We start from the raw sequence: 25791 nt of genomic DNA on the forward strand, positions 1-25791 counted from the left end.
GATTCTCATTATGCAGTTTATAAGGTGGCCATGCTCACTGCATCTGAAAAAAGAGGGCTCTGGTCCATAAAAGTTTATATTAGAATACAATTTTGTTAGCCTTTAAGGTGCCTGCAAGCCTCCTGTTTATAAATAATATAGCATAACCTGTCTGGGTTTTCTGTGCAGCAAGACAATGCAAATTATTATTTTTTAATTTACATTATTTATAGTCTGCCTTTCTCATTGAGACTGAAAGCAGGTTACAGAGTAAATCAATGCAGTCAACAAGATGGGACTTCCAATAAGCAATGCAATAGGATGGGGACTTCAGAAATCTGAAATCAAGCAGAAATCTGAAACAAAGCATAGGTATTAACATGTTAAACAGAGCAGAAATTACACAATAGGATAACACATAAAGGAACAGATAGTACATAGTATATAGTCCACACTTCCTTTTCCCTTATTAGAGCAAGACTCTGAACCATTCTGTTATAATATAGCCTTATTAACTGAGTAAAAGTGCCCTACTGAATAATTCAGTTTTGCATACTTTGTGGAATGCCAGGACAGTAGGTGCCTTCCTGACCTCAGCAGGCAGGCCATTCCATAAGCTGGGGGCCACAACAGAGAATGTATGTGTACGGGCAGTTGTTGAGCTTGCCCATTTTTAGGCTGGCACCTGCAGAAGGCCCTGTTCAGATGAGTAAAGCTGTCATGGCAGAACATAGGTGGAGAAATGGTCCTGCAGATAGGAAGGTCCAAGGCGATGAAGGACTTCAGATACAGTAGCCAATACCTTGAACTGAACCTGGTAACTGATGAAACAGTTGGACAGCCCTCTTCTCTGAGGGCTGTCATTGCAAGTGGGAACAAGGGACTGCCTAAAATCTCAATGCCTCTCCCCAAAGATGTATAGATTGCCCTGGCGTAGGCAGCCTGCTGTAAGGGCCATTACAATTCACCAAGTAGGAGAGAGCAATAGAGTGGCTTTAATTACACCTGGCACCAACTGATCATGCTGGAAAAGCCACCATAGTGCTGCAATTACACTTTACGGACACCAGGAAGTGTAAGAGAGCAATCAGATGGCTCCAGAACACAGTAAGGCCAGAAGGGTACGCCAGAGACTTGTTCAAAGGTTTCAATAACTGCAGAGAACTGTGATTCTCACATGGGTTTGGGGTGACATTTGGCCCTCGCTGGGCTGTGTTTTTTCAAATGAGATGACGCTCCATTATTTGTTTCTTCCAGAATGCAAGTGCCACAATCTGCCACCTACAGCAGTCAAACTGTGAGCCTGCCAACATCAGACATCAAAGGCTGGTGTGTCTTAAGATCTATAAAACCTGCTTTTCCCCTTCTACTTTTAAAACATTTTGTAACATCTGCCTGATGAAGGGTTCTATAGAACTCAAAAGCTTGCACAGTGTTTTGTGTCATTTGGCTTGGCCTCAATAAAAGGGATGATAAGCCTGCGTTTATTTTTGCAGTAACCAAGCCGTTACCACCACTGCCCCATAATTTTCCATTGCACCAAAACTGAAGGTGGCTGACTGGGGTGTGTGGGCGGTCTTCAGTGCAAAAGAGTCTGTGCCTCTCATTGGTTTCAATGGGAAATATGAGCTAGGCAGCTTTTGGAACCCAAATAAGATTCCAACCCCAAATCCACCCTATGTCAATGAGGTGATGCTATACGACTGGGGGCAGGATTTCAACCTTTGCATGTTGTAGTAGCAGAGCAGCTATCTTTGGAACACCCACCCTGGGCCAGCATTGCTAACTCTGTGTTGGGAAATTCCTGGATGTTTTGGGAATGGAGCCTGGGGAGGGGATGGACTAGGACAGGGTCTAATGCCGTAGTGGCTAGCCTCCAAAGCAGCTATGTTCTCCAGGGGAACTGATCTCTGTAGCCTGGAGATCAGTTGTGATTCTGGAAGAACTCCAGGCCCTATCTGGAGGTTGGCAACTCTACCTCCCCCCAATAGTTACGTGCAGCCAGTCACTACCTTCAGGAGAGGGGTAAGAAGAACCATGTATGGTGAGGGTGGGTGGGATTAAAATGTTCATTAGTCTGCATCTGCAATAATAACCATCAGGCTTTTAACTCAGTCTTTATGCAAGTAGCTCATGGTATTGTACATTGATCAGCCTCCCTCCCCCACTGTGTATCCCAACAACAACCCTGTGAGGTAGGTAAAGCTGTTGTGCAGTGAGTGGTTCAGCAAGGATTTAAATCCAGCTGTCAGGAACTGTTAAACCACTTTTTATATAAGAAGAGGGGGAATCAAGCATTTCCTGGCTCTTTCCATCTCCCTTTTCTCTCCCTCTTCCAGGGCTGATTTGGATGTTTGAAAAAGAGGGAGATTGGCAGGAAAATCTGGAGTGGACCTCTTCCAGGGAAGCTTGGCTGTATCCGGTGACAAAAGAAGTCTTTTTATGTATGGGAGGGTGCAAAGATTGCAAAGGATTAGGAGCTGCTTACGGCCAAGTTGGGGGTGGGGTAGAGGAGGAGAGACAGAATAAAATATCTTTGAGAGGACCTGTACAGAGGATGTACTGAGAAAAACTTGGATTTGTGAGGAGGTATTGTGATCCTGAGCATATTTCGTTCTAATACTAAGTTCAATTAATAAATATTGTTCCCTAGTAACTATGTGCAGCCTAAGATCTCTAGTTCTGTACTTGGAGGCGAGACAAATTTTAATTAACAAAAGAAGAACTTGGGTGCTGTCAACAGACCTGTCCTTTGCTCTCTAAACCTTTTCTATTCATTTCTCCATGGGAATACAGGAAGACTGCACAGTGTAAAGTGGCGTATTCGGAGGCAACTGTAGTACATTCCTAATTGTTCCTAGAATTAAAATTTCCTACCATTTTCTTATATTTTCTTCTATTTTTCAGGGGGGGCTTGGGACAGAAAGTAGAGGGGTAATGGGGTTAGGGGATGCTTCCTGTAGAAATTCATCAGGAGGGAAGGCAGTATGGTATAGCCTCATCTCGTCAGATCTTGGAAGCTAAGCAGGGTTGGCACTTGGATGGGAGACCCCCAAGGAAGACTCTGCAGAGGAAGGCAATGGCAAACCTCCTCTGCTTCTCACCTGCCTTGAAAGCTTCTTGCTGAGGTCGCCGTAAGTTGGTTGTGACTTGCTAACACATACACACACGTGTGTGGCAATTGTTTGGGAAAGCTGCACCTGTTGAATTTTACCACAGACACAATGTCTTCTTTAAAGACCAAGGCATAGTATGGGTGCAGCCATCAAATTCCTAATAGGGTGTAATATTAGATACATGCATAACAAGAGGCAGATGGTTAAGTCATTATCTTTACGAGTTCCATGCTCTATGGAGCATGGTATGTATTAGCAAGTGGCTTCTCTTCTCTTACACTAAAGATTTTTTTTTTAAAAATTGTAAAATTGGTTTAAAAAAGAGAAAGGAAGACTTATTTTCCACCACTAGCTCTCCAGAATATGGATGCTTAGTTCTGTCTCCAGTTGCACCCATGCCCGTAATCTGCATAGTAAATGTTTTGCACAGAGCTTAGCTCCTATTCCAGTTAAGCTTATGGACTAGATTGTTGTTGCCTGCCTATTATGGCAATATTCAAATAGAAGGAATTTGGCCAAGGAGGTTAACTCAATCAAAAAGGTTGGCAACAACTTGGACTCACATGGACAATTTTTTAAAAAGAATTCGTATGGATTATCCTCACCAGTTGGTTACTTTGCTGATGAAAAGGGAAGTTATTAGTCCTTCAGTTTCATCCGCTGAAACCAGCAGCCAAGGACATGACGTCCAAAGTGTATTAATACGTTACATTCCTGTATAATCTATAGCATTCTTAGAACTAGAAAATGTTTTTCCATCGCTTTGAAAGCTACTTTAATCTCCTTTGTTGACTGCTTTCCCAAAAGGCCACGGGTACTTACGTTCTAGCAGCATATTTGCTGTTTACCCAGAGATCCCTTTGAAAAAGGGATTTCTTGTTTTTAAGTCAGTGCGTCTCCTTTTTCTTCCTAGATAAGATCTTAACTGCCTCCTCAGAGTTAACATGTTATTGCTGCTTTGTTTGATCGATCTTTTAAAGCATTTTTTTCCACAGTCAAGGTCAACCACCTTGTTCTCTTACAAGTATTTGGGAGATGTATCGCCTCCATAATCTTGACACAAGCTCTTAGAACACTGCTTGAAGAGGCAACTCAATTATGTAAAGTCCTGCAACCACAGAATTTCTTGCATATTAGCTACTGTTTCACCATTCTTGTTTCAGCTCCTAAAAAATTCTTAGCAGGGGAGAATATGTAAACAATTCCCTCCTAGGATAGGAAAGTTACAATATCTGATTCTGATATGAAGAAATTTGATTTGTTCACTTACTCCAGTTACTCCACAAATAAGTATTTCCAGGTTGTTAAATCTATTTATGGTGCTTGGGACTTCAGACTGCACGAAAGATCTACTATGCACTATGCCACCCTGCGCATGGGTGAAATGAACAGCAGCCCATACACGGGCTCTCTCTGTGGTGGCCCCTACCCTGTGGACTGGCCTGCCTGAGGAAGTCAGGAGAGCCCCCCCTCTCCTAGCTTTCCGCAAACAATGCAAAATTGAATTATTCAAAAAGGCTTTTGTACTATAAGGAGGGGCTCTCTGATGCTTCACTAATGAGTTAAGGACCATAGACTTCACCACTATGTTGTCCTACGTACTATCTGTTGTCTTAAATATGTGTTCCTATGAGCTACCTGTGCTTCATGTGGTCTAATGTCCACCCTAGAATTGCTTACGCTCTGTTCAGCATTTCTTCAACTCTGTATTGGATTCTTGCTAATGCGATGTCTTTGTAAACTTGTGTTTATTTACCCTATGGCATTGTTTATGAAAATATCCTTGAAACTGACTGTACTGGTCTCACACTGTGTAATCCACCTTGGAAAAGGCGGACTATAAATGACATAAATAAAATATGCTGGGACCCTAGTAGGATACTCAGGTGCAATTACCTAATTTGGTCATTTTATTTTGTAAAAATACAAGGTCTTCACAGTCTCTGCTTCTGCGACAGTGTCCAGACTCACATGGTGGGCAGAGCTGGATTAAGACACACTGAAGCCCTTAACTAGGTAAAGTTTAAGAGCCCCCACAGCACAACCAAAAAATGTTGATTAAAAAAATGTATTGAAAGCCCCATTCATAATCTGAGGCCCTAAACTGAAGTTAACTTCTTCTTTTCATCCTTTCCAATACAGTCATATTTATTTATTTATTTCATTTATAGTCCGCCTTTCTCACTGCGACTCAAGACGGATTACATAGCGTGAGATGAATACAATCAGTATCAAGGACATTTCCATACGGTATCAAGGACATTTCCATAACAATGTCACAGGATTTTACAAAGACGCAGCATTAACAAGTATCCAACACAGAGTTGAAGAATTGCTGAAACAGAACATAAATCAATTTTAGGACTGACATTAGATAACATGAAGCACAGGTAGTATAGGAGTACATATCTGAGCAACAGATAATATGCAAGGCAACATAGTGGTGAAGTCTATGATCCCTAACTCATTAGCGAAGCATTTGAAACCCCCTCCCTACAATACTTCCCTCCTATCTGAGTAAAAAGCCTTTTTGAATAATTTGGTTTTGCATCGTTTGCGGAAAGCCAGGAGAGTGGGCCCTCTGCTGACCTCCTCAGGCAGACCATTCTATAGGGTAGGGGCCACCACAGAGAAAGCCCCTGTGCGGGCTGCTGTTGATTTCGCCCATGTGCAGGCTAAAGTACATTCTAACATCACATCAGGATCTGGCTTTTGTTGTTCTGTCTGCTACCAAATACAGTTCTTGCACCCCAGACGAGAACACCTGACTGCTATTTAGCTATTTCAGGTGGAATACGCTATTACCCTCCCTACACATCTTGATTCTCTGTACAGATCGCATGGCTCGATTCCATCATGAGCAGCCTGCTTCCAGCCTGTGTTTATAAAAATTGCTGGGCATTTCCTCAAAGGCTTTAGAACTGGGAAGGCAGCAGGTATTTCATGACTTTTCCTTCCCCCCGTAAATATGCATTAGCAGCGTGCCAAGGATGCAGGATTAGACAGAGAGCTTCCCAATGTAAACAGGAGTTAGTTCTGCTGAAGGCATCAGGGTGCTGTGCTAGTACAGGTTCCGTTCAGAAAAGCCAGCAAAACCCTTCCTGGGAGTGATTCTCCTGGATTGCATTGGGAAGAAGGCAGTGGCACTCCTGATGCCCACCTAGACGAGCCTCTCCCTGGCCTGCATCAGCACAGACAGAGGTAGGCAATTCAAGCCCGCTATGCCCTCCCCGCCCCCCAATTGGAGTGGCCTTGGCATATTTAAAGCAGACAAAACTCATTATTTCATGCTGTGTACAAGTGTGCTGTAGAACTCACTGCCACATTTCCAGAGCATGCACTGGTAAAAACTGGGCTACTAAAAGGACTGGAGAATTTTTAGGGATGCTAGGCCAAAATTGTAATTGCATTCTGCCCAAGAAGGCAGAATGACCGGTGGCAGCGCATGGCTCAGTTTCTGTGCGTTGTGCCCTCCGAGCCTATGCCCTCTGGAGATCCCACGGCTGGGATTTCAGCTTGGATCACTGGACCTTATCTGCAGGTCAGTTCCGACTGTTCACCAGTATCCCTTCATGTAGCTAACAAGAGGCTTACATTTTCCATGCACTACAGTGATTCAACGTCCATTGTCTGGTTCCAACATGATGGTTCCCCTGCAGGGCAAAGAACAGCTCCAAGGGAGCAATTTTGGTACAGGGAGACAAAGGATACCCCCCCACCCCAGTACCACAGAGCCCACTAAACTCCCCCCCCCCCACAAACAATTAGCCTTTGAAAAACCACAGGGCGCCCTAATTGTAGATCTCTCCGGCCACATCCAGCTTTGCATCATTGTAATTAGGCCTCTCACTTTGCCTCTCTTGACAAGTCCCATCCTGTGTAATCAGCCATCTGCACCATTTTTTTTTAAAAGCCCATGAGTTCTGTGTCCTATTTTGGCCCTAGGTAGCCAGTGGCCACCCACAGGGCAGTGCAGCAAGAGGCTTTGGACAAAGGCAACAGGCAAAGCAGTGAATACAGGGCTAGGGCTGGCTAAGCAATATCTCTTCCTCTCTGGCACTGCTAGTTCACAGTGGTAGGGTGCTACAGTCCTTCCACGGGGTGGGATGGTGCCCAAATCCCCTTCCCCCTGTAATCTTCCTCCACCTGCAGGAAGGGCAGATGTTGCCATCACATACTCCTCTTCAGGATCCATCAACAGATGAGGGAGCAATTCACACTGGGTGCTCCTCAGGCAAACAGCAGCACAGTTGGGCCTAGAATCTCCCGGCTTCTGTTCCACTTCTGGAAGCGGGTGGGTTTTTCATTAGAGTATGAACGGCTACAAAGTGAAGACGAAGACGACCAGAACAGAGGGAAAGGAAGGGATGATAAAGAGGGATGGAAAGAGAGAAGAGCTATGTAAATCAGTTATGCTTATACATCCCCAGCAGCAGATTAATTCCCTCGCTGCTGCCAGTAAGGTGCCTCCGGAAAAAGGTCTCTGTTTGTAAAAGATAGCTGTGGTGTCACTATTCTTTGATTTGTTGCTGCTCTAGCTCGTTAGAGCTATTTTCCGGTTGGAATCTGCAAAACTGTGATTGTGGGATTTGGTATTGGGAGCAGCATTCAAGGAATACACACATTTTCTGGACAGAATTCTAGCCCTATAAGGAAGAGTCTAAAAACACAAGGGCAGTGCCTGGCAAAATCTCAAAAGGCTAGAATGAACATATGAAGCCAACATCCCGAGCCATCTCATCCAGTCTTGCGCGCTCTGAACGGCAACAGCTCTCTAGTATGATTGGGCAGAGAGATGTCCTTGTGAATCTGGCTGCTCAAGATGAACATATGAAGATGAACGTCTACTGAATCAGATCACTGGCCCATCAAAGTCAGTACTGTACACTCAGATTGGCAACCCCTCAAGGGTTTCAGGTGGAGATCTTTCACATTACCTATGACTTGGCCTTTTAACCGGCGATGCCAGGGGATTGAACCTTCTGCATACCAAGCAGATGCTCTTCCACTGAGCCACAGCCCCTCCCCGCAAGATCCTTTGAACCAGAGCCTTCTATGTAAGAGCATATGCTCTGTCAATGAGCCATGGGCCCTTCCTAGGGATTCAAGCTGTAGTAGTCTACCCAGCAACTTGGAAGGGACATGCATGCTCATTGGTTTAGTGTGTTTTCATCCTGTCCTTCCATACGTGGTTGTTCACCTCCTCTGTTCTGTCCTCACAACCACCCTGCAAGGTAGGTTAGGCTGAAAGGGAACAACTGGTTCAAGGTCACCCAGCAAGCTTCCACGGCAGTGGGGAATTTAATCTGAGTCTCCCTGGCTGTAGTTGAGCTCTCTAGCCGCTACACTGCCCTGACTCCCATGCTGTTTTATGTATTCAAGGTGCAACCTCCAGGTGGTTTCCCCCCAGTATTTGGCTGCTTGGCCAGGTGCCTCATAGCATAGCCCTCAAAACTTATCCTCCTCCCTTTTCTCTCCAGTTATTGCTAACTCCCTTAGTGGTGGTGGGGAGTGCCATCAAGTCAAACCTGACTTGTGGTGACCCCTGCTGGGGTTTTCATGGCAAGAGACTAACAGAGGTGGTTTGCCATTGCCTGCCTCTGCATAGTGACCCTGGTATTTATTGGAGGTCTCCCATTCAATTGGTAACTAAGGCCGACCCTGCTTAGCTTCTGAGATCTGACAAGATCAGGCTCACCTGGGCTATCCAGGTGAGAGTATGACTATCCTTACAGGCGTCATAGGTCAAACAAGTCAAAGTTTACCCCTCTATTCCTCACAACACCATTCTTCAAATGGATTGCAGCGAAACCATTTTTATTTCAAATAAGAGGTTTTATTGTTACTTCTGTTTGATAAAGCTTATATTTAAAAAAAAGAGAACAATTTCAGCTACATGCAAATCAAGACAGAATCTGGAGCAGCCAATTCCTACCAAAGGCAGGTTGGTTGGCCCTTTGAAAAGGACGCGCAGACACCACAGACGGCAACACCAGCAGATTGAAGATGTGGGTTGCGTTTGTGCCTGGGGGAGGGTGGGGACTTGTATAAGTCAGCAAGCGCTCCAGCATGTTGCAATGGGTGTTGGTTTCGAAAACCGAAGGAGCCAGGAAACCGCTTTGGTCCTTTACTATTGAAAGAACGATCTGCCCACAAAGGCTCCCCCCACTTACATCTGGCACTTGGTGAGACAGATGCCTGACCCTATTTGGGGGGGAGGGAAATCAGTGGTCTTGCTTCCTTTAGAAAAAGCAGCTCTTTTCAAAGATTTTGGAGGGAGGGTGGGGAGAAAGCACTTTCGGTTACAAAAACTACAACACTGAACGCACACGGAGAACCAATACAGGCAGATGACCTACTACGACCTCCGACAGAATCCAATGTTTGTTCCACAGGGGGATCAAAATACCACGAGACCCGGATGGCAGCAGCTCCCTTCCACACTCAGAAGGAAGGAGGTACCTCTAAGGCTAGTGAGAACTGAGAGCCCAGAGCTGAGTTTAGGATATACACTCCCCTCCGCAGCCTCTCTTCTCTTGTCACAGTGGTGGGAAATCCAAAGAATAGAAAGCAGCAGCTGGCCAGGGGTTTATCACAAGATGGCACGAAAGACTGCTGCTGTTGCATGTAAAAGAATTGCAACAGGCATCTGGAATTGCCACCCATGGCTATTGGATTGTTCGCCTTTATTCCCACAAAATCTACAAGGATCGTGCGGGAGCTACCCTTTGAACAGAAGAGATATGCTCCTGCAGAAGGTTAGCCTTTTTAAATCCCACGGATTCACTCTCCCAGTGAAACTAGAGGGATTTAAAAAGCATCTCTTCAATTTGTCGTCTCTAGTTTTCTGGGACCCGTGAGGCAACAGTCATGGAGACGTTGATTGCATTTGCCTCGGTGACAAGACTTTGGGTGTTAACCAATCAAAAAGCGTGGCCTTCCCCACTTGCAATTCAAAGAGTGCCAGTAGGGTTTGGTATGCAAATTTGGTCCTGACTTTTGGTCCTCTACAATTAAACGGATTATTACAACTGTAGCCTTTTAAGCATAGACAAGTCTGGCTAAGAACATTTCGCAGTTGAGGTATCTATTTGGAGCAATCTTGGTCCAACGAGAGGCGATGGCACTTCATGTCTGTACTGTTACAGGACCGGTCTCCTCTTGAGCAGGGGACTCGCTCGGCAGCAGCCTAACCTCAATCACCTCACATGTCCGTACCTGTCTGGGCCTCGCATTGTCTGCACCATCGTTTCTGTCCTCATCCTCTGAGCATGGATAATCTTGGTTCTCCACCAGGGCCTCTTGGCTTTCCAAGTCACTTACCTGGCCCTCGCCGAACTCAAGAATTGTCGGCAGGTTGCCTTGCTTGGGGCACCGTTTCTTAAGGCTGACTAGGAAAGGTTGTGGCAAAGAGAAAATGTCCACGTTATTTCCCAGGTCAATCCAAGTCATGCTGGGGAAGTTTTTGGGGTCTTTCAGGGCTTCTGTCAGGTCCCGGAGGACGGCCTTTGTGAGCCGGTTGCCATTGAGGGACAGAGTCATGAGGTGAGGGAGGCCACTGAGTACCGGCAGGAGCTGGAGAAACATCTCGTCTGTCAACTCGGTGAAGCAGAGTTCCACGTTCTCAATGTGCTCTGCACTATGCTGCAAGTAGGAGATGATCCGGTCCAATTCCTTCAAAGTCAGAGGGATACCAGACAGGTCCACCGTGTTGTCCCGTGGATTCCCCACCAGGATTGCTTTCAAGCTGCAAGAAAATGAGAGAGAGGGAGGAAGGCCTCAGTGAAAATATCTGCAGTCTCCCCAGTAGCTCTCCTCTGTCTGTCCAAAGGAGAGACTCTCCAGTGTTAGGACAAGACCTGGTTTCAGATATTCGTCTCAAAGCAGCTGGCTTTACATCCCACAAGCAAGATCCAGAAAACAGACAGTGAGAACAGTAAACAATAGTTCAAGTAAATTAAATAAAGGGATTGCAACAGGACTATCCCTGGCCGATTCCACACGGCTTACCTGAAGCCGGGACATTGCGCTATGTTGCAGATCATGCCGGGAAAAATGCGAAATATCGCGTTTTCTCACGCGAGTTTCATGCGATGTTGCGCAAACCTCGTGTGAGAAAACGCGGTATTTCGCATTTTTCCCAGCATGATCCGCAACGTAGCTCAACGTCCCAGCTTCAGATAAGCCGTGTGGAATCGGCCCCTCTCTGTCTTTCATTCTGTTACATTTTTATCCTGCTCTTTCCTCCAAAGAAGCTCAAAGTGGAGCACACACACTTCTCCCGTACTCTTATTTTATCTTCACGAGTTAGACAGAGAAAGAGTTCCTGGCCCCAGCTCGCCCAGAGAAAGTCACAGCCAAGCGGGAATTTCAACAGTCTCTCCCCCCAGTCCTAGTCTGAAACTCTATAACCGCTACAAAGCGCTAGCTGTCTCTCAAATGTTTGGTAGTAAAGGCAACAGCGCGCAGGAAGAAAGGAGGTTTTTTAATACTTAGCCCTGTAAATCCTTCCCGATATTTCTGGCTGGTTTTCAGTTCTGAGCAGCTCTTTCCAGCTTGGGAAATAATTTCTTTTAATTCCCCGTTGAAAGGAGAGTCACCGCTGCACTCATCAGTTGGGTTTATATGAATCCGGGCACCAACTGCACACTCTTTATCGGTTCCCACTCACCGTTCCCAAATATCCTGCCCGTTTCTGGACCTTTCTTGCTGCTGCTTCTTTTTGTTTTTCAGAAGCAGTCCTTAAGCTGCCAGCCTTCTGTAAGGTTTATGAAATATCTTTTCAGTGGGCTCTTCTTTGATGGAGACACACCTTGATATTGGGCAGTGTAACCTGTATTATGAACATTTAGTTTCCGGTCCCCCCCGCCCTTGCTTAACTTATCTATTTGCATCATCGATACCCCTCCTTTCTTCCCAATGGGGACCCAAATTGGCTTATCCTGTTCTTCTCCATTTTATCCTCACAACATCCCTGTAAGGTAGGTTAGTCTGAGTGTGTCACTGGCCCAAGGTCACCCACTGAGCTTCCATGGCAGTGGGGGGGGGGGAGGATTCGAACCTCGGTCTCCCAGCTCCTAGTCCATTTGAAGCCGTTGGTTGGTTTGATGGCTATATACTTTAGTTACGGTGGTTTTGGAATGTAATGGTAAGGGTTCTGCAACCTTTTTCATAAGCCATCTTGGTCTAACTAGGAAATGCAGGGTAATTTTTCAAACGGCAGTTTAAGGATGCAAAACCTGAAGTCAGCAGCAAGGGGGGAATCAATTCTTTCTAAAGCCCTAGGTCTCAAGTGGCCGTCTAACAGTGTTACAAGAGAGAAGCAAAATGAATCTTTTCCTCCTCCCATTTATCACTCCTGGCTGGCTTATTTGCAGAGATCAGGCAGGGACAGCGTTCTTCCAACAGACCCTCATGCCTGCGCCAACCATTTGTCTGCCGTGAGTCACACCCTTCAGCAACACATCTGCCTGGAGGGCTGGCCAAAAATGACCCTCTAACGTCATAGGCCTTTCTTTCATTTGGCTCACATGGCCAGCCGGGCAGCAAGCAGTGAGTAAAATAAGCTACCTCCAAACAGCACTAAGACAGCACTCTATTATGTCCCTTATGTGAGTGGGGTCAAAGCAAGTCAAAAGGAGACTGGGGGAGAGAGACTTTTCCTGTGCCTGCCAGCTAGTCTAACATTAAGAATGGAAAGCAGAGACCAACTCTCAGTTCTTGGTTCCAGAGGAGTTAGCCGTGTTAGTCTGCAGTAGCAAAATAGCTAAGAGTCCAGGAGCACCTTTAAGACTAAGCAATTTTATTGTGGCATAAGCTTTCGAGAGCCACAGCTCTCTTCGTAAGATGCATCTGACGAAGAGAGCTGCGGCTCTTGAAAGCTTATGCTACAATAAAGTTGGTTGGTCTCTCAGTTCTTGTTCCTTCTTTCTAGCAGCTTCTTGATATTCTCAGGAGTTCCTTCCTCAAGAGGGGCAGGGGATAATTTGACTCGGAAAGGGATGGAAGGATGCACAAGGCGAGAAAAGACACAACTTCTCCATATTTGGAGAGACAAGCTGCAAGAAGGTACGATTAATGCCAGCATATTCATGGATTGCTATAGAACATAGCTTCAATAAAGCCAGTGTGGTGTAGCTGTGAGAGTGCTGGACTAGGACCAAAGAAATCCAGGTTCAAACCTCCTCTTGTAATGAAACAACCAGGATGGCATTGCAAAATAGTAAAAGAGTCCAGTAGCACCTTTAAGACCTACAAACTTTATTGTAGCATAAGCTTTTGAGAACTACAGCTCTCTCTGTCAGATGGAAGAGAGCTGTGGTTCTTGAAAGCTTATGCTACAATAAAGTTGGTTAGTCTTAAAGGTAAAATAGAAAAGAGTCCAGTAGCACCTTTAAAACTAACCAACTTTACTGTAGCATAAGCTTTCGAGAACCACAGTAACATGGCTAACTCCTCTGGAGCTATGAGAATAGCCTTGGATCACTTACTCTCTCGCAACCTCATCTACCTCACAGGGTTGCTTTGAGGATAAAATGGAGGGAGACCCTTGTATACCAACCGTCTTGAGCTTCTTAAAAGAAGGGTGGGTGAAAACGTTCTAAACATGATTGTTGAATTGTTGTATGTCTATGTTGTATGTTCAGGGTAAGCTAGAAAATGTGAAGTCCCCAGTCTAGTTGCCCTTTCATAAACTCCTAATTTCTATAGACCTTTTCCACCACTTGCCCGTGCGGATGCTAACCTAAGCTGATGCAAGAAAACAGCATTTTCTCAGCTTTGCACTTTCCAAGCGATGGCCAGTCGGCTTGAAATATGCACTCGGGAGTTGTCTCGAACTGAACGGTTAACTGCTAGGCTATGCCATTTGGAAAGATCTACACAATATTCCCAACTCCCTTATCTCCACCTTGCACACAGAAAGATTCTTGGGAAGGCTCTGCTTAAGCATAAGCATTTTAAATAAATAAGATCAGGCTCCCAGACATTTTCCTATCTTGGCATTTTTAATCCCTGGAGTGTCAGAGAGAGTGATAAGAATGCACCTGGAGCACAAGTAGCATCAGGCGTTTGTCTCTCTGTTCCCCCTCCTCAAGTTCTTAGATCCAGAAGAAATGCTCCTCCTCTGCTCTGCAAACACCTGTGATACCATAAACACACTCCCAGACTTTGGGTAGAAAGATGTCGGGCTGGGAAAAGATGTCCTTGGAGAAAGCCACGCTGAGGATTTCTATGGCTTTCTTTCTTTCTAGGCCGAGCACCCCATTGCCTCAGTGCTAGTTAGCCACATAACTAAGTAACGAGTGCGCATCATTAAGCACTTCAGAAAAATCTCCTGGTGCTTCCATTAGACCTGGAGAGAGAAAAAGGAATAGGAGAAGGCAGGACGGAAACCTCCATTTAAAAAAAGAAAAAGGATGCCTTGCTGGAAATCAACAAATTCCAAGGCACGCAGCGTCCAATTCGATTGCCTGCATCCCTCAAGACTGGCCGGGTTTTCCCGTTGAGAGAAGCTTCAAAACATTCCTAATTGCGACTCCTGCAGTCGTGCAGAAAGTAAGCCTCAGATTAATCTGAGCAGCGATTAGAAGGGCTATAGCTCACTCGGGGCAGAGGGAGGGAAAGGAAAGATGTTGTTCCTCATCTTGTGAGGCACAGACGGCAACACTCAACTTCGTCACCCGAAAACGACAGAGGGGACCACTCTCACCCCCGCCTGGCAAGCTGGCTTTTCGCAGCTCCCACACACCCCAGCAACACACATTGCATTTCTCAGTTTTAATCTTTCCTTCCATGCAGCAGGAAGCTGTCAGATGGAAGCCTCGGCTTTGAGAAGGATGGAGAGTCCGTGACATCTAAAGGCATATTAAAATAACAGGCACACGTTAATGCAGAGCTAGGAAGACGTGAGGAACGAGCAATTTAGAAAAACACATGAGCTGCAAAGCCCAGCCATGCCTACCCTCAGAGGCTGGCATGGAGGCCTTAATTCTACTAATTCTACTTGATTGCATCAGGAGTGACAAGAATTAAGGTATTCACCAAACTGAAAGATACTTGGAATCAGCCGGACACCTCCATTTCCGGAATTCTATATACCCCAGCACTTAAAAGGGCTTGCTTATCTCCAGGGCTTTTTTTCTGGGAAAAGAGGTGGTGGAACTCAGTCGTGGAACTCAAGACCGCACAACAACGTCACTTTGGGTCAGCTGGAACAAGGGGGGAGTTTTTTAAAGTTTAAATTGCCCTTGGCGAAAATGGTCACATGGCCGGTGGCCCCGCCCTGATTTCCAGACAGAGTGGAGTTTAGATTGCCCTCCACGCCGCTCCAGCTGGAGATCAGGGGGTGGGGCCACCGGCCATGTGACCATTTTCAAGCGCTGCCAGAACTCCGTTCCACTGCGTTCCTGCTGAAAAAAAGCCCTGCTTATCTCCATTTCTCCCCCCACTTCTACACTGCATTTTAGTTTATTTACGTCCCGTGGAGCAGAGCAGTAAGCGGCAGTACTGCAGCCCAAGCTCTGCTCACGACCTGAGTTCGATCCTAGCGGAAGCCGGGTTCAGATAGCCGGCTCAAGGTTGACTCAGCCTTCCATCCTTCTGAGGTCGGTAAAATGAGTCCCCAGTTTCCGGGGGTGGGGTGGGGTGGTAAAGTGTAGATGACTGGAGAAGGCAATGGAAAACCAACAAATAGTCTGCCAAGAAAACGTCGTGATGCAATGTCCCCCCATGGGTCAGTAATGACTTGGCGCTTGCCTTTACCTTTTACATGTCCAGCACCCCAGAGAAACTTCAACACAAACAAACTGGAAAGGGGAAGTCACACTACGAGAGTGAGTCCAGCTCCACGAATGCACTAGGATGTGCTTCTTCCACACAAACCGGACAGAGCCATACCATATCTGACAGGCACCACTGCCCTAGCGCAAGGCTCACACACCATACCCATCCAAAGCTGCTGCAGTAAAGGCGATCAACCATGAGAATATCACGGTTCCGAGAGGCACCCCCATTCCAGCTCTTACACAGAAAGGGCCTCGCTATCCTCCCCTCTTGGGAACAGCTATCACAGCAGCTGAGGCAAAGAAATGAACAGCAGTTTATGTTTGCTCATAGCGGGAACAAATGGATTTCTTCAGTGCATCTCTGGGAGCAATGAGCACATCGCTAGGCTCTGGGGGAAGGAAAAAAAGTTGCTTTCATTTTGTAGTCAGAATGAGAAGATTATTTGCTAATCATTGCTAACGAGCACGGTGCGTATTTGTTAAGTCTTTAATTCTTCATGAGTTGCTTCTGTGAACTAAGGAAAATTATCGCAACATTTGCAGGATGTCATTTCTTTTGCTCCATTATATTATCTGCGTTGAAAGAGGTGTGCTTTTTTTTTAAGCATGGGGGTGAAAATCCAACCTTTGAGATCACCAAGAGTGTCCAAAACAGGAGGGTTTGAATTGCAACCCCATAGAGCCCGAGAAAGATCATTCACAGTCTTTTATATTTTTAATTTCAAGCCAATGTTTACTCAAAAGTAAGCCCTGATACTTTATAGCAAGTTCCATTTATATCAAAAAATACATAGGCTCACTTAAGGATATGAAAAGAGCTTGTGGAATCATAGCCACCTTCTGTTCCTCATAGCAGACATGGAAATCCCACAAACAGGGCAATAATCCTTCAATAGTTTGTTTCGTAACAAATGGAATTCAGATATACTGCCTATGAACATGGGAGGTTCCATGGCTAACCCACTGACAGACTGATACCTACAACAACATGCCTTTTTCAGTTTCTTTCCCCGCCCCCACCCCCCAGACAGGTTTAGTGTAGACTGCCCTACATAAAAACATAGCATTGGAAGGCACCCCCAAGGGTCATCTAGTCCAACCCAATACACAATGCAGGAAATTCACAGCTATCTCCCCCCCCTCCTTCACCTTCCACAGTGACCCCCACTCTTTGCCCAGAAGAAGGCAAAAAACCTTCAGGATACCCAGCCAATCTGGCCTGGAGAAAAATTCCTTCTTGACCTCAAAGTGGAGATCAGCATTACCCTGGGCATGTAAGAAAGGGCCAGGAGAGCATAACACTGGCTCCTCCCTTCATGCCCTCCCTCTCTCGATCCGCATATGTTCATATTGAATTACAGAATCCACACTGCTGTCAGGCAGCCATCTAGCTTTTTCTTAAACACCTCCAAGAAAGAAGAGCTTAATCTGCATGCTGTATACAATTCTTACAAAGCAAGTGAAATCCTCCCCTTTTGTCTATCCGGAATCTACTGCTGGCCAATTACATTGGGTACTTTCAAATAAACATTTTCTACCAAGAGGAGTTAGCCACGTTAGTCTGTAGTCGCAAAAGACTAAAGAGTCCAGTAGCACCTTTAAGACTAACCACCTTTATTGTAGCATAAGCTTTCGAGAACCACAGCTCTCTTCATCAGATGCATCTGACGAAGAGAGCTGTGGGTCTCGAAAGCTTATGCTATGATAAAGTTGGTTAGTCTTAAAGGTGCTACTGGACTCTTTACTATTCTCTACCAAGCTACAGCAGTGGGAGGAAAAAGCTCTCCACATTAGGTGTAATTTTTAAACCTCTTCCATGTCCCCGTCATCTCGTTTCAAGCCCTCAAATGATTTGGCTTTTCCTCACAGGGAGGTGCCCCAATTGCCCTTTCTGAGCCTTTGCCAACTTTATAGTTCCCTGAGATGGAAAGCCCCCATACTGCCCCCCTGTAACTCATACGGCCCCCCATACTGCCCCCATCTTAAAAAGCAGTTGCCAAGAAATAGACTGTGGCTAGTCTGCTTCTTGGCCTGTTCAAAACATTGGCTCAGGTTTTTCGGCCTAGTTCGAAGCAAAGACAGCCTTTTCCTCTGGGAAAGCGCAATCAGGATGACACTGCAAGTTCCCACCTAGATAAGAGGGAGACGGAACTCACACATCACGGAGCTTCAAGGAGAAAGCTCAGAAGGGAGTTTCACACTTGGCAGCACTCTGGGTGTGTTGTGATTTGCTCCCCCGGCTTGTGCGAATGTGCCGACTACAGGGGCATGTCATCACAAGGTGAACCACTCGGTGACTGGTCATGCTGGTTAGGCCACACTGTGGGCAGGTGGTCTTAAAGCTTGAACCCTGTTTCTAGCCACACCTTTCTTGGAGGTCACTCCTTCCTCCTTGCTGGAGACGGTTGCTGGTGGATGCCTGTAGCCAGACACCATTTTTGTGTCAGTGCAGACTATGAAGCTTTGACTTGTGCTCTAGCTGAAAGGTTTAGGACTGAAAGCCTTTACAGTATTGTTAGGATAGTTAATTGCCTTGTTATTCTTTTCTTCTTCTGTTTTGCCACACTTCTATAATTGTTATTTTCTTGCATTTCCAACATTACCAATCATATTCTTGTGGAGTTATTTGTATTTCGGTCCTTCAATCTAAAATCGGCACTTTGGCCAATTTGCCATCATTACCAAAGTAATTATTCAGTCTGCAAAGTGTCCTGTCTTGCACGGCTGACTCGCTTATATTTTCTTTAATGCCTGGCAGGACTTGAGAGTTTATTTTATTTATTTATTATTTCAGTTTATAAACTGCCCATCCTCAGGGGCTCTGGGCGGTGAACAACAGTTAAAATCAATAACAACAAGAAAACAATAATTCTAAAATCAACATACAATAAGCAATAATAAAATAAATTAATCAAGTACATTAAAGTGCAATGGTGGGGAGAACCCCCCCCCAAGGTGGGAGGCCGACATGGCACTGCCCCCTTCAACCACCGAACGCCTGGCGGAACAGCTCAGTCTTACAGGCCCGGCAGAACAATAATATGTCCCGCTGGGCCCAGGTCTCCACTGACAGAGCATTCCACCAGGCTGGGGCCAGGACTGAAAAGGCCCTGCCCCTGGTTGAAGCGAGGTGGGCTTCCTTAGGGCTGGGGACCACCAGTAAACATTTATCCGCTAATCAAAGCGGTCTCCGGGGAACATACAGGGAGAGGCTGTCCTGAAGATATGCCGGTCCCAACCCGCTCAGGGCTTTAAAGGTAAGAACCAACACCTTGAACCTGAGTTGCCTCTTCGTCTCAAGGTGAGATTTAGTCAAAGAGGCTGGTGGTAGCATTGCTGCTCAGGAAGTAAGGAGTCTTTTCCAGTTTTAATTAATTTATTTTTTAAAATTTATACCCCGCCCTCCCTACAAACAGGCTCAGGGTGGCTGGCAACATATATTATACAATTAAAACAACATAAATATCTAAAAAAACCATTAAAACAATACAAACAACTTTTGACCTCCATAAGAAACTGACCTGTGGGACAAGGAGGTTCATAGCTGTAACTTTCAAATGTATTCTCCATCTGTATCTTTTACATTATCGACACCCTTCTTCCATGCATTTCAGGGCAACATCTATTATTTTCTCCTCACAACAACCCTGTGTAGTAAGTCTGGCCACAGATTAACTACATTATTCTTATACTCTCTCCCAGTTTGTCCCTAGGATTCCTTTTTTTAAATAGATATGCCTTGTAAATTTTGTGCTAGGAATTCAATTCCTGGGCACACAAGGCCCGATTCAGATCAGAAGAGGGCCACCTTAGCCTCTCCCTCCTGGGGCATTTTGCAACCCAACAGACTGCAGGAAGCAGCCATTTACCCAGTTGCAGAAATGTATGTATAGCTATCAGTACATGCAGGTTCCTCCAATGGGGCCAAAAAACAATTCCTTGGGGCCATTTCAGATCACAAAAAAAGATGCAGGGGCAAAGTCTGAAAGCCACTCTTCCTGCCCGCTGCAGCCCCAATCCCCCACACACCTAGGAATTGACCAGCACAGAACTTGCAAGGCGTGCCTGATACAATGTCCTTGTGGCAGATCTAGGGAAGACACAAGGAAAACATAATGTTCTGTTAGGCCCTCAAAGAATGCGACTGCCCAAGGTCAGCCAGCAGGCTTCATGGACAAGTGGGGATTTGAACCCACAGCTTTCGGGTCCTTATTCAGCATTATGGCCACTACAAACACTGGCCCTCACCAACATATATTGTTTGCAAGGAGTCACACACTACGGCCATTTTCACACAGCCACGTGCCCGGAAGATCGCGCGAAACTCACGGCATAAAAGCGTCTTCCTGGCACGATCCCATTTAATGGCGCTTTTTCTGATGTCATCGGGCCATTAAAGGGGATCGTGCCAGGAGATCGTGCTAGAAAGACACTTCATGCTGTGAGCTTGCGCGATCTCCCAGGGCGCGTGTGAAAACGGCCTATATCTACAAATTGCCTGGATTGCTGACAGGTACCTTTGTTTTGGGACTGGGGCTGGTCCAGAAAGAGCCCTCCAGGCCTACAGCTACTAACTACATCTTTAAAAGGAAATAATTGAATCAAGCCTGTTAGGATTCAGGAAACACACACACCAGAAGCTGCTAATTAAAAACGGGACTGGTAATTAAAAACAGGACAGCACACAGTGAAACCTTTTAATTTATGCTTCAGAGAGTTCCTTGCATCTCTTCTGTTCTGAAAGGGCTTCTTGCTGACACATCCTAGTAACTATAATTACATGCTAATAGGGTGACAAGCAGTGGCCATTTCCTCCTTCGGCTTGAAAAAAAATTCTGACCTTCCACTGATTCCCCTAGCTTTGCTGGTTCAAAGATGGCTGAAGCGTTGCTACACTCCTTTGTCATTTATTGAATTAGCAGAAAATATTGTTGCCAAAGACAAAAGGACGGCAAGATGCCTGAAACGTTTGCTTATTTGGGCCATGCTTCAGGGCACCCTGATCTTTAGTTTAAAATGGGGGCTGGAATGCTTAAAGAACAGTTAAAATCTACCAGCTGATCGCAGCGCAGGCAGCTGCAGAGAACTCCTGGACCATCAGGCCCAGTTTTTTAAAAAAATGATAACACAGAGGGTTCTGCATCAGCGAAGAACAGTGGTGGGTTGGAAAGCGGAGCCAGACCCCTTGAAGTCAGGCAGGACGTCATATCAAGCCAGGCACATCTATAGACTTTCCCCAGAAGAAGCTACCTCATGGGACAGAAATTTTTACCATTATAATACCTGCCAAAGGATTTCCTCAAAGCCGCAACCTGTTGCAACTACCTGCATGGGGCAATCCAGCTGTGCAATGTGGCTGAACTCCCTAGACGGCTCCACAAGAGCTCGGAGGGAGCAGAGAAGCGCTCCATGAAGAGGGGAACAGTCTGTTGGCTGCTCCAGCCAGGCTTGCAGTCCTTGGTTCCAGTTCTGTTTGGGGAATGGGACCCTATGCTGCCCTCCTATCTCTGTGACAACTGAAAGCAAGCTGCACTGTTTTTGTGTGTATCAATTGTATTTTTAACAGTATTCAATTTCTGTTGTGAACCGCCCTGAGCCCACTTGTGGGGAGGGCAGTATATAAGTGTAACAAACTGAACTGAACTGAAGTTTCCAGCATAATATGCCATGTTAAATAGCCGTGGACTGAATAATTAGGCCATCACCAAAAGACCCTTCGACTACTAAAGGAGGAGGTGCCAAATTCATTACATAATGCAAATTAAATCTTCTATGCTTGTATGAAGCACTTCATGTACCCTAAAACTTGGCTACATTAGGACACAGATATTATTATGGACTAACCCTCCTCCAAAGCATCAGCGGCTGCTTGGAGGGGCAGTCTTGAGTTCTCTCTCTCTCTTTTGCTTTGGAGGTGGGTTAGGTTATTAATACTGCCATCTGAAGTAGAGTTACACCCTTCTAAGCCCATCCATTTCAACTGTCTTATATGGGTGCATCTCTGAAAGGCAGCAACCAACGAAGCATCTTTGCAACATCACATGGGTCACACAGGTCCCCATGTGAAGGTAGTAAGGGGAAAAAACAATGAGGCGGCCCTTATATACCAAAGTAGAGCTTTAGTTAAGATGTTAGGTAATATTCGGTAATTTTATCCAGCGCCAGGGAGCAGAATGTGAGAGTCATATGTCAGGAAGAAGGGGACCAAGAGTTATGATCTCGCCAGGACCACAGGCAGCAAAGCAAGAGAGACGAGGGCAGGAAACACCAGCTGACCCTCAGGAAATACAGTAGTTAGGAACAAGCCAGGGGCCAGAGCTATGGGGGAGACCTCACCTTGCCGTCCTGACATTCTTTCCATACACATGCAAGAAGAAATAGGGGGGATGCATGTGTAGAGAGCTCTGGCTCTTTGAACATGCACTCTAGCCAAAAAAGGAACATAAAAGAAAAGAAAGTTCTACAAGCCTAGTGGATGGTGGGCAAGCAATCCTTACAAGCCAAGTCCCTTCTGAAAACCAATCTTCCTCTGTTGAAGCGTCCTTCTCTTTGACAGCTACATTTCGTATTCTTCAGAATCAAAGGTACTACGTAGCCATGTTGATCCACAGAGAATGGAACGCTGGAGCTTACTGTGGAAGCTTCTTCTATCTTTATATGTATTTTTCCTGCTTACAATGTCAGTTTGTTACATTACTGTTGAGGCCTGCTGCTTCTCTGCTGATTTTTCTTGGTTCTGCGCATTTAACTTTTCTGAGTAGGCATAACTAGAGGTTTCTTTTGACAGACTGCTTATAACATCAACAACAACAACACTAGGAGTAATAACAAAGGATGTTATTATTATCTCCACAACAACAATCACCCTGTGAGATGGGTGGGGCTGAGAGAGCTCCTAGAATCTGTGACTGACCCAAGGTCACCCACCTGGCTTCAAGCGGAGGAGTGGGGAATCAAACCCGGCTCTCCAGATTAGAGTCCCGCACTCTTAACCACTACACCAAACTGGCTATGGAAGTCTCCGAACTAAAAGTACTTGGCAGGCACTTCCTGTAAGGCAGAGACAGAAGTCTGCAATCAGCTTCCTGCCTTTCTAGGATGACCAGAAGTACCCGTTCGTCAAAAGCATGTCCTCTAGTACCAGGGGAGAAATTCAAAAAATGAAAGTTGTGCATTAATTTTGTTTTCTTGTACTGAATTAGCAGCTTGGTGAAGAGTTCCAGAGGACTCAATGCTTGTGTGCAGTTTTGTGCTATTTTTTAATTGGTTCCTAATAAGAGGCGTTACCACAACTTTTGTTCTGTTGGAAGAGATCATTAACAGCAACCCACGAACCCAAATCCCTTGGGCTTCCTTCCCTGCCTCCCTCCTTCATCTCCATGCTCCTCTAAATGGGAGTTACTCATCTGTTTTCCATTCTGACCTTTTAAATAAGCAACACACAGCCTGTGTAGGAGATCACAACACTGACAGTTCATTTGCACACCAAACTCTAATATAAGCTATCCCGGGAAAGTACACTCCCCATCACACTTCTCCCCACCACACACTTGAAACCAAACAAGCTTCTTAACCATCCTTCTTATACCAGAAGAAATTTCTTGCATTTTTAAAATAACGCATTCCTAATCCTATAGCTGGCTGGAAATTGAGACAGCCGAGGAGCAAGATCCTATCAAGCAATCCAGGAGTTTTTACCATTCAGTAAGTGTATCCTATTTTAACAGATTGTGGTCAATAAGCAAGAATGCTACTGTGTTTCTACAGCCCACTTGGTGCCTAAGCATCTTTCCTCTGTAGGACTATGAGTAGAACCACAAGTGATAAAAGGCACAGATTGGACACTTGTCAGCTTCCCTCAGGTTTTGATAGGAAATGTAGGCATCCTGGTCTCGCAGCTTTGCTCTCTGACTGCTGTCCAATGGACTTTTCAACTGTCACTTGTCCAACATTCCGCCAAGCTGCCTACATTTCCCATCAAAACTTGAGGGAAGCTGACAAGTGTCCAATCTGTGCCTTTTGTCACTTGTGGTTCTGCTCTGTGTGAGCGCTGGGAACGGAACAGCGCATTCTACCCTTTCACAGGGACCAGGGGTGTTGTCTCTCCCGGCAAGCTCATAGGCCGAGTGCCATACTCTCCAAAGTGTCACTCACCAGGCCTGTGGCTTCCTCTTCACAATGCCCTGGCGGCGCCATTGCGAGTGGGGGCTCAGGTGGTAGGTCAGCTGCCTGCAGAGCTTCTCCATGGCCCCAAGGGAATCCCCCTCCTGCAAAGGGAAAAAGGAAGAAAGAAAGAGTGTGTCGGTCATCACCGAAAGAAAAGGCAACAGCACAGCTGGGTCAGCAAGTGGAACAACTCTGCCCCAGCTTTGTCATAATGAAGGCTACCGGGCAGGATGATTCTGATGAAGCACAAGAAGTGGGTTTTTTTTAAAAAATGTCTATTTTTACTCTGTTTTTCTCCCCAATGGGGAGCCAAAGCTGCTTACAATATTGTTCTCCCCTCCTTTATTTCACCCTAACAAAAGCCCTATGAGTTAGTTTGAGCTGAGAGAGTATGACTGGCCCATAGTCACCCAGGGCCAAGCTAGAAGTGACGAATTACACTTGAATGGTAAGTAAATAGACTCGCATGTATTCCTCCCTGTTCACTTGCACTCCACTTGCGCTCCACTTGATCACGTAGTGAAGTGGAATGCACATAGTGATAGAGTGGAGTGCAAGTGGAATGCAAGTGAACAGGGAGGAATACATGTGAGTCTGTTCACTTGCCATTCAAGTGTCATTCGTCACTTCTAGCTTGGCCCCCAGTGAGCTTCCGTTGCAGAGAGGGGGTTCAAACCTGGGTCTGATTCTCTTCTGATGCTCTAACCACTCCATCACACTGGCTCTGCTGGAATGAAGGGTGGCCTAAGCAGCACCTGGCACTATATGATAATGCTCAAGAGAGCAGCATGGGAGAGTGCCCACTGAAGACTGCACACACACAACCCAAATCAAGCAGAGAGACCAACTCTCCTGCAGGCTGTTCTGAAAAGCAACTTATCATTCATTTCCCACTTCCTGTTTCCGACAGTCACCAAAGTTTTGGGAGAGACAAGCAGACAAGCTTTGGGAGAGACAAGCAGCTTACTGCGCCTGTCAGCAGAGGCAGAGTTTACATCTGGGCATTCCGGAAACGCGTTGGCGAGGGGCAGCAGGAAACCACCACACAAGCGTTCATTGCCTCAGGCAGTCTGTTCGGAAACAGGTACCGCAAACATTTTGCAGTCTCACTGCCAATATGACATCTTCGTACCATGATAGCGGAGCACACACAAAAATCAGAATCACAGCAAAGCGTGAGTCATGCCCAGAGCCCCGCTGACATTCAAGAGCGCAAAGATGCCTTCCGCTGCGACTGAACTCCGAGTACCCAATCTATGCGAACTGGAGAGGAAAACTGAGCCTGATTCCAGACTGCTCTTTGAAGAGGACAGACACCATCTCAAGACACGTTTTTTTCAGATAAAAAGATAGCCCGACTATATCTAGCCAGAGAGAAAGACACTCATAATCTCTTCTGAGTAAGGGAGTGGTTTCTACGCCACGAAAGCTGTTGCCACAATAAATCTGTTTGTCTCCAAGGTGTCCCAAGATGTGCATGTGAGCTTAAAGCCACTGAAAATGGAAGTAAGAATGGTTTGCAAGAGAAGGTATTTAGGACTGAGCAGCAAGTGTAAGGAATGCTAGTTCAAAAGCCGGGGGGTGAGCTGCAGCTATGGAGTTCAGTATCATGTGTGGCTGTTCCTGGCACGGAGCTTGCTTCCGTGACGAGATTTTGACTCCAAAGGGTGCCTAGAGATTGCCCCCCGCCCCCGGGTGCTTGCGATGTTCGCTGGCTTCTTGCTCACACCCGGACGCCATCACTT

At 45.9% G+C, this 25791-nt stretch overlaps 1 protein-coding gene across 1 annotated transcript in view; it reads right to left on the reverse strand.

Annotated features, from left to right (window-relative positions):
* Nucleotides 1–8915: 8915 nt before the first annotated feature.
* The window catches only part of LRRC75A (leucine rich repeat containing 75A), a 63922-nt gene continuing 47046 nt past the window's right edge, over nucleotides 8916–25791 (reverse strand). The window contains exons 3-4 of the mRNA XM_055001061.1: nucleotides 24035–24147; nucleotides 8916–10842 (exon numbers count right to left, since the gene is read on the reverse strand). Of these exons, the coding sequence (XP_054857036.1) occupies nucleotides 10224–10842; nucleotides 24035–24147 (732 nt within the window). The 3' untranslated portion in view covers nucleotides 8916–10223. The remainder of the gene's footprint in view (nucleotides 10843–24034; nucleotides 24148–25791) is intronic.

Source organism: Eublepharis macularius, chromosome 17, assembly GCF_028583425.1.
Source record: "Eublepharis macularius isolate TG4126 chromosome 17, MPM_Emac_v1.0, whole genome shotgun sequence".
In the NCBI taxonomy this organism is placed as follows: Eukaryota; Metazoa; Chordata; class Lepidosauria; order Squamata; family Eublepharidae; genus Eublepharis; species Eublepharis macularius.